This window comes from Crocodylus porosus, unplaced genomic scaffold (assembly GCF_001723895.1).
Source record: "Crocodylus porosus isolate Cpor-Errol unplaced genomic scaffold, CroPor_comp1, whole genome shotgun sequence".
NCBI classification, from domain to species: domain Eukaryota; kingdom Metazoa; phylum Chordata; order Crocodylia; family Crocodylidae; genus Crocodylus; species Crocodylus porosus.
In genome coordinates, this window is record NW_017728943.1 from 92,282,306 (window position 1) to 92,291,609 (window position 9,304).

General features: G+C 45.6%; 1 protein-coding gene across 1 annotated transcript in view; it reads right to left on the reverse strand.

The window, feature by feature from the left end:
- Nucleotides 1-9,304, reverse strand: part of WDR64 (WD repeat domain 64) — a 150,748-nt gene that overhangs the window by 92,151 nt on the left and 49,293 nt on the right. Inside the window, exon 10 of the mRNA XM_019548612.1 lies at nt 5,249-5,388. Within this exon, the coding sequence (XP_019404157.1) occupies nt 5,249-5,388 (140 nt within the window). The remainder of the gene's footprint in view (nt 1-5,248; nt 5,389-9,304) is intronic.

Below are 9,304 nucleotides of genomic sequence, written 5' to 3' on the forward strand. Positions count from 1 at the left end.
AAAAAAAAAACTATGGAAGGAATTGTGGTCTGGAGCTTGACACCTGTATTATTACTACATCTCCTTAATATGCATTATAATGCCTTCTAGCTTCAATGGTTTCTTGATGCAAACAAATGTTTCACAAATGATCCCTATTTTAAAATAGTGAAGAGGAGTGTACGTAGATCATAAAGAACAATTATTAACAAGGAATTTGGTCGAAACTGCCTGAAAAAAATAGAAAATTCTTTTTAAAGCTATTTTTTCTTCTTTTCTTCAGAAAAGTATCCTGATAAACCAGTTCTGTTCTACATGCCCACCTTCTCACATGCAAAATTGTCTCTCACCCACTAACCCTTCTTTTTTTAATAGGAAAATAAAATCTCATTGTACTTCTCTTGATTACTACATTAAGGGAAAGAGACTTAAGTCTACAACTGATCTGTAATATTTTCAGTCACATTGTAAGATGGTTTTACCTCATCATTCAAAAACCAAGTAATATAAACAAGTTTAAATTAACCAAAATAACCAGGTCAGATGGAAAGCATCACAAATCTTAGGTGGTGGTAAAAGGGTTGTGGGCAATCCTTCAGAAAAACCTAGAGGTAAATCTGCTGGACCAACACATTCATAATGATTTGCTGTCAGAGGTCTTGTGACTGGGGGGGTCATATGCTCAAGCTATTGCTGCTGCCTGTGATAGTAACAGCAGCAGCCAGAGGAACATGCATGCACACACCTTTCTCCACTGCCACTCCTATGGCAACGGGGGAAAGAGGGACTCTCTACATGCTCCTGTGTAGTCAGGGATGGTACCCCCTACTGCCACTGCTACCCCCATGCCCTAGCTGTGCTGGTCCATGATGATGGTGGCCAAAGGCAAATCTTGAGATGTGATGTAATGTGTACGTTTGTGTTGTAAAAAGTAATGATTTCTTCAGTAGATGGTTATAGCTCCAGGCAAAAGAGCAGCAAGGAGAAATTAATCAAGACTTGGTATCTTCCACAGAATTATCAAGTATCAACTATTCAAGTATCTTAATATAGTAATATATTTTTAAATGGTTTGTGAAGTGTGGCTTATCCCTTTTTTCTTCTGCTCAGGACAAATTCTCAGTTACAATTATTTGACTCCATTTAATTCAATAAGGTTGGATGTATGTAAGAAAACAGAACTTAGTACATTGTACTGTATTGAGTTTCCATGGAATTTTACTCATTCAGACCTATCTACAGTAAGAGTAGAGAGGCAGAGATTTTATTTAGGGAATTTTATGTACCATTAAAACATAAAACACCTGTAAGCTCTTACAGTACACTTACAAGTAAGAATACTAGTGTTCTTTCCATCTCTTTCTCTCTGACCTTTGTCTTATTTATTTATCATTTAATTTTCACTTTGCCTAACATTATGAAGTAAGTGCAGGAACACCTTCGACTTTTTCATTCTCCCACCTTTCACGCCTTACTTATATAGATGAACTGATCCCAATATACAGAAAAGATTAATTACATTTTTTTCTGGCATCGCAAGCTGAGTTATTTAAACATTAGTGGGTGCATCCCCATGTGTCTTTAAGGTGATGTGATAAACTCTGGACAGTTTGTATCAGAGAAAATTGCTCCTGGGCACAGCATTTATGTGTGCCCAAGACTGCAGCAGTCTGAGTCAGGGCAAAGCAGCCCTGAGCTGGCAGGAGACCCAAGGGGTCAGCCCCAGGCTCTGAGTAGTGGTGTCAGATGGTAAAGGGACTGGCTGAGGCAGAAGGGTGCTAAAGTGTGGGGCTAGACAACAGGCAACCCCTGCACTTCAGCACAATTGTGCCATAGCCAGCCCCTGTCACCATCTACATGTATGTTTCAGCAGAATAAATTATTCTGCTGTAGGATAATACTGTCCCTGACAGTACTATTGTATGGTGGAGTTAATTATTTTACATACTGATGCATGTGTAAACTGTAATGCTTTACTGAAGAACTAATTAGTCAACTCCACAGTAAAGTACACGTATAGATTTACCCAGTGGGTGTGTCCACACATACAGCCATGTGTGCTCACAGCAGCTCAAATAGAAGGGGCACAAATTTGTGCTGGGGATTTTTGCCTCAGCGCACGTGCCTGGACTTGCATTTTGGTATGGGGCAAGTTGTGCCACTTGGGGCAAACTGACCCTACCAAGCTCCTCCTGGATTTTTAGCCAGGGAGAACTAGAGGATGGGCCCCAGCAGTATAAAAACCTGCCCTGGCAAGCAGCTCAGGGCTTCTTGCCCTTAGGAGCTCCTGAGGCCCAGCTAGTGCCACTTGTGCCAGCTGGACTCCTGAAACAGCCCTAACCTGGAGTGGCCCCTGCACTCTACCCACTGCAGGAGTCTGGCAGTGGAAGCTGTTGCCTGGCTGTCATCTGCTGCCACCTGCAACAGTATCTGTCTCCTTGGACCTGTGGCCCCATGGCTGCATGCCTGCCAGACCAGGATGGGGTGCTCCTGCTCTGCCATCTGGGCAGTTATTGGCCAGAAGATGTGCTTCTTGTAGTGGCCCACTTTGAACTGTCAAAGCATGTCCTCTTGGCCCCAAATGGCCAAAATCTCAGCCTCTTCATCTGCCCTCCAGCTGGGTCCCCAGTTCTGGCTCTGGACAGGCTCCTTTGGCTGGGTCTCACCACTTGTCCCACCAGCAGAGATCCTGGTGTTCCCCATTTAGAAATTGCAAATTTTCTGATAAGAAACCCAAATTCTCTCATTAAAATACCCAAATAGTGTTCATCTGTTATTAAAATGAAACACCATTATATAAAGAGAAATCAGTTGGGCGATGCTTTATTGATATATTTACAAGTTTAAAGCAAGTTGGAAGCCTACCAGTGCCTCTATCATTATAATAAAATAAATTCTAAATATATATACACACTTAGATGCATTTTACTTTAGGGTTTATGTCATAGAACAATCAGAGCTGCCCCTACCCCGTTCTTTCAGCAGGATGTTTGCTGCTGAGCAGCACTGATATGCCAGTGCCCTGCCCCTGCCCTTGCCTCTTACTGTCAACCCACAGCCTCCCCTTCCTCCAGCCCCACTCCCCTCACTCCTGACCCATGGGGCCAGGTATGTGGGTGAGGGGGTTGTGGGGGTGGCTTGGCGGTGTAGGGTTTGTGGATGGATTGTGGGGGGGACTGTGGGTTTGGGGGGCCAGGTGGGGAGGCTGCTCAGGAGGGGTGGGTCCCCTGCCCCCACAGGGTGCAGCCCCCCCCCACAGCCCACAGATTGCCCCTCCACAGGGTCCACAGCTCCCTCCCACAGGGGCCAAAGCCCCCTCCCTCCCCAGGCCCACAGCCCTTGCCCCTGCAGCAGCAGTGGCCATTGGGTGCTCAGGGCCCACTGTGGCCAGAGCTTCCAGTGTTCCAGTGTGGCCCTGGATGCCTCGGACCTGGCACTGCCTGTGCAGCTTGTCACAGGGCTGTGTGTCTTTGGATAGGACTGGATTGCTGGGGCTATCACCCAGGGCCTAGTGCTGTTTGCAGAGACCATGTGTCATGCTGGACCAGGTCCTGCCTTCATGGAACCGGCATGGCCCAATGGCACGCAGGGCTCATGGAGGCAGGACCCAGACCAATGTCACATGAGGTCCCTGTGAGCCATGCTGGGCCCTGGGTGACAGCCCAAGTGCCACGGAGCTGCCAAAAGGTGCATGGCCCTGCACTGAGCTGTGCCAGGCCTGCACAATGTGACACAGGCAGTGTTGGGTGCCAGGTGGCTGGGGCTGAGACATGCTGCCCCATGCCATGGGGGGGGCTCTGAGTGCCCCGATGGCTGCTGCTGCTGTGAGGGGGCTGTCGGCCATGTGCGGGGTAGGAGCCCCTCCCCCAAGCAGCCCCACACAGTTCCCCCCCGCCACAGTCCCCCATTCCCACACAGCTCCCACTCCAGTCCTCCCCACCCCAGGTCCCCACTTACCTGAGGACAGAGCCTGGGTCCAGGTTGCTGCAGAATGCAGTGCTCCTTGCCTTGCATGGGGAGGCAGAATGCTGCAGCACTGGGACAAGGAGCAGGCATAGAGATGCTATGGCCAGCTACCAGAGCATCCCTTTGGAGGACCCCAGCATCCGGCTGCCTCAGGGCACAGTGCTGGACTGTGCCCGGCCCTGCTTTTTTTTCAGGTCTTTTTTGATACCTGGATTTTCAGGTATCAAATTTTCAGCCTGCACTGCAAATATGCAATGTGGGGAATGTTTTTGGTTCCCAGTGTGCCTCTTGTGGCGTCTCAAAGTGCTCTGAGATGCAGCAAGAGGCATGTGCGGGTTCATCTGGATGTGCCCAATGAGTACGCGAACTGGGCATTTTCAATATACAATCCTCACCAAATAGGACAAATGAAGGATCTGATCTGAACTAACACACTCCATCCCTGTAATCTCAATGAAAGGTTGAATAATAAAACCTTAGCTCAGCTGAACATTTAGCAAATGCTTAAATGCTTACCCCTGTGCAGCAAAATACTTCACCATACGAGTATTTTGAAGCAGGCGTACATAGTTTTCTGAAGTAAGTGTTAGTAATTTTATTTTTTTCCTGTTTTTCGTAATCTGCAGTTTGAATCAAGGCCTCATTTTGCTAGTTATAAAAATAACATTAAAAATGGCTATACTAGGAGTTGATATTTTAAAACAAACTCAGTAGGTAAAAACAGTATGAAATAATTTAAGAGGTTGGACGAAACTTTTAGAAGCTTGCATGATGAATGCTCATTTCTGAATGGAGAGCCAAGAAAGCAAAGTCATTTTATTTTGGTTTTTTTTCTGTAATTGTCATTTGCAATACATTACATAACAGTTATCGTTGCATTTTACGTTAGTTTGTTGAGCTGCTCTTACCATCATTATATCCAGAAGAAAGCAAAAAAACCCCTTTTAATTTATTTAGAGATATGCAAAAAATTGTCTATATTGTTTCTCAGCATAAAATACACTGACCCGGAATATTATATATAAAAATACTGCTCCTTTTACCTCTTTTTCTGACCTTTGCCTAGTTAATTACTTTGATTTTGCTTGCAACCTAAAATATAGCACAGGCATAAGTAATTTATATACCAGTTTTAAGAGTCATTGTGCATTGTGCACAATGTACTATATTTTATCATTTAAATTTTTTATTTTATAAAAAAAAAGTTGTGAATATAAATCAAGAAAAAAATACATCCATTAATAGGAACTGAAAGCATAACCTTTACCATCATCTTCATGGATTTCAGAAAAAAACATGTTACCTTTGCAGAGGAAAGGCTGACAATGTGCTGATCTTTTTCATTTGTGACAATCTCCATGACGCTAAATAAATGCCCCAACAGTTTCCCCACTGGCTTGGTGTTTATACTGGGATGCCATAAACGAAGAACTTTATCATCACCTGTAAACAAAGAATAGTCTACCTGTTAAATATCATAAACTCTGTTCTCAGACAGTTTTAGAAGCGGCTGCCTAGCATGCATGAATATTAGGGCTGTGTGAAACGGGCCTTATTCCATTCGGATTTGGCCCGAATTAGGGACAGTGATTTGATCCATTGATTTGGATCACTGTCCCTGATTTGATTCAGCCAAATCCGAATCTGACAATTTGATGCTGATTTGGCAAATCAGCAACTTGGGCACAGGCACAGCTTTAAAAGTTTTTCCTACATACCTTGAGGTAGCAGCGTGGCTGTGAACGCCGTGGTGCTGGGGCAGATGGAGTGTCCCACAGCAGCACAGGGGGCTCTCCAGCGTGCTTGGCAGTGAACCCAGAAGTGGACTGGAAGTACTTTTGTTTCACTTCTGGGTCTGCCAGGGAGTGTGCTGGGGGGCCCCCTGGCACCTCCTCGGCCTGGTGATCAGCCGCAGAGGGACCCTGGTTGGCCTCCCCCCACATCCAGGAGGCATCAGTTGCTGAGCCGGGGGAGGGAGCATGAAGGCGACCCCCCAGCATGCTCCCCAGTGGACCAGAAGTGCTTGTGGTCCACTTCCAGGTCTGCTGCCAAGTGTGCTGGGGAGCCCCCCATGCAGCTGTGGGATGCTGGGCATCTGCCCCAGCACCACAGGGTTCAGAGTCCCTGCTATCTAGAAGCACGTAGAAAAATCATTTAAAGCTGTCTCTATGTCAAGATTGCTGAATCTATCCTAATCTTTCCGAAATTGATTCAGAGAGATTAAAGAATTCTCTGACTTGATTGAGATTCAGAGATTTGGCCACCAAATCAGGCTGAATCTCTGCCGAATCAAATCATGGACTGAAGCTTTGCACAGGCCTAATGAATATACATATATATGTGTATTTTTTTACACCACTAACTTGATTTTCACTTATACTTAGACCCTGTTACACAACTTTTATGGTTTTTCTCTATATATTTAACTTCTATTTTGAGTCACTTTTATGTTCTCAAACATTAGCCTATGTTACATGTGCATTAGTTAAATAGCACAGTTTTTCTTCAGTGATGTTTTAATGTGCATTAAAATAGGTTACATGTGTAGATGCATCCAGTGTGTATAATAATAGTTGCTGCATTGCAAAGGATTGGTTCACCTTCTATATTTAGTGCCAACTCACACAATGCATTGGTCCCACAAACGCTTGTATACTTCACTGAGAAAGCTATGGGTAATGATTTCTGAATAACTCACTCTAGCTAGTGACTTACAACACATTACTGATTCAGCTTCATGGCTTGCTAATTAATAGGACTTTACTGGCTATATTCATTAAACAGGTTTTAATTCCCAAACTGAACTTGTTTGGATATTGAAAAGCCAGCTGGGTAAGTAAGCTGGTATGGTACTAAATCTATCCATCTATCCTGTGGGTATCCAGTGGCATATGGCATTGGTGAGTTACTTGAAATATTTTTTAAAATAGAAATTTTATACTTCTTCATAGCAACCATTGTAGTTTGTTTCTGGAGCACAAAAGTATGGCACTCTTTGGTTGCGTCTTCCATGTTTTCTGTTCCTATGTGTGCAAAATTAGTCCTACTACATACGAAGAAAAGATTGCAAAATCCATACGCAAAACCCATTAGATCTAGAGCCCTTCATTCAAAATGTTTTCCTCATGCTAGCAATGTGAATTACAAATAGTTTTTCTAACTTGGATTTAAATATAAAAACATTCAGATTTTCTTTAAGATTGAGCTCTTCAGTTAAGTACCTTGACAAGGTAGTTCCCTTCATTTATCAAAATCTGACCTTTTCAAATAAAGAAGCTTTTGTTGTAGACTTTTTTGTTTGCATTTTTATTTAATTTAACTTAAATCAAACCATGATCACTCAATCCAAAGCTGGTTTCCATAACCAGCTCCTCAATAATACCTTCACTACTTAATTGGGGTGTGCAAAACAGCATGGTTTTGTTTCGACTTCCATTTTGCTGGGACAGTGTTTTGTTTTGAGTTTTGTTGAGTTTCAAAAGCACTGTCCTATTTCATTTCAGCAAAACTGTTTGACTGTTTCAATGCTGTTTTGACATTTTGCCCATAGGCTATAATAGGGAATCATGAAAATGCCTAAAATTTTGTCATTCCTTGCCTGATTCAGTTGAAAATTGCAGAGATAGTAGCCCCTTCTGGGGCTGTGAAGCCTGCCAAATTTCACAGAGATAGGTGCAGAGGTTTCTGGGCAATGGCACCTCAATCTGTTCAATGCAAATCTTGTGACACTTGCCAGCAGCGGCAGCCTCCCACCATCCGGCCCACAGATCCAGGGGCCTGCACTCCCAGGAGGGCTATGGGGCTGTGCTGGACTCCTCCTGGGGGTGCAGGCCCCCGCATCTGTGGTGTGGATGACAGGAGGCTGCTACTGCCACCTGGGACCAGCGCTGGGCACAGCCCGTGCCTAGTGCCGGGAAGACTGGTGCTGCTGCTGGCCTGAGGCAGCAGCCTGCTGTCATCCAGCATGCATACTGGGGGCTCACACCCCTGTTAGGAGTCTGACACAGCCCTGCAGCCCTCCAGGGAGTGCGGGCAAGCCTCCAATCTGCGTGCCAGATGACAGAAGGCTGCTCCTGCTACCTGGGGCTGGCTCTGGGTTCAGCACAGCCCCTCAGCCTTCCTGGGGGTGTGGGCCCCCAATCTGCATGCTGGATGATGGGAGGCTGCTGCTGCCAGCTGGCACCAGTACTGGGCACAGCCTGCACCAAGAGCCAGAAAGATTGGTGCTGTTACAGGCCCATGGAAGCAGTGGCAGCCTCCTGTCATCGGGTGCCCAGATCTGGAGGCCTGAGCCCCCTGGGAGAAGTCTGGCACAGTCCCGCAGCCCTCCTGGAGGTGCAGGCCCCCAAATCTGCTTGCAGGATGAGAGTATGCAGTTGCTGCCAGCTGGGGCCAACAGCAACACAAATCTTGCCGGTGCTGGGTACAGGCTGCTCCCAGAGCAAGTCCCAGGTGGCAGCAGCAGTCTCCTGTCATCTGACACACAGATCAGGGGCTTGCCTGCACCCCCAAGAAGGCTGTGGGGCAGTGCAATACTCCTCCAGGGGGTGTTGGCCCCCAATTTGTGTGCCAGATGACAGGAGGCTGCCACTGCTGCCTCGAGCCAGTAGCACCACCAATCTTCCTGGTGCTGGACGTAGGCTGCACCCTGCACCCTGCACCAGGCCCAGGTGGCAGCAGCAGCCTTGGGGCATCTGGTGCACAGATTGGGGGCCAAACACTCCTTGGAGAAGTCTGGCACAGCCTCGCAGCCCTCCCAGGGACTTTGGTTAGAGACCTTATCAAATGAGTTTTGAATGTCCAAATATATTATGTCTACTGGATCTCCAGTCCTTGTTAACACCCACGGAGAACTCCAGCGGATAAAGGTAGAATTTTCCTTTACAAAAAACTCTGCTAACTCTTCTCCACAAAATCATATTTGTCCATATGACTGTTGATTTTATTCTTTGTTATAGATTCTACCTACTTGCCAGGGATGGAAGTAAGACTTACTGGGTGCATCTACACATGTGTTTTAATGTGAAGTAGCCTATTTTACTGTGCATTAAAGCATCATGTAAAAACTGTGCTATTGTGCTAATGTGCAGTAATATAGGCTACTACACATTGAGTGTCACTTAAAAACCATGCACATTCAGTACTGTGCATTAAGACAGCCTAATGCACATTTGTTTGGTACCTCACCTTGAAGGTATGAAACTTAATGCACCTTAGGAAAAGCACCTTAGGGCATTTCTGGATGACACTGTAAAGCAGGTTTAAAGTGGGTCAAATGCCTTTTGCACCGCTTTAATGCCATTGCTGTTTGCACATTCGGTGGTGTGTTGTGCATTAATTCCAGCCGCTGTAACATATT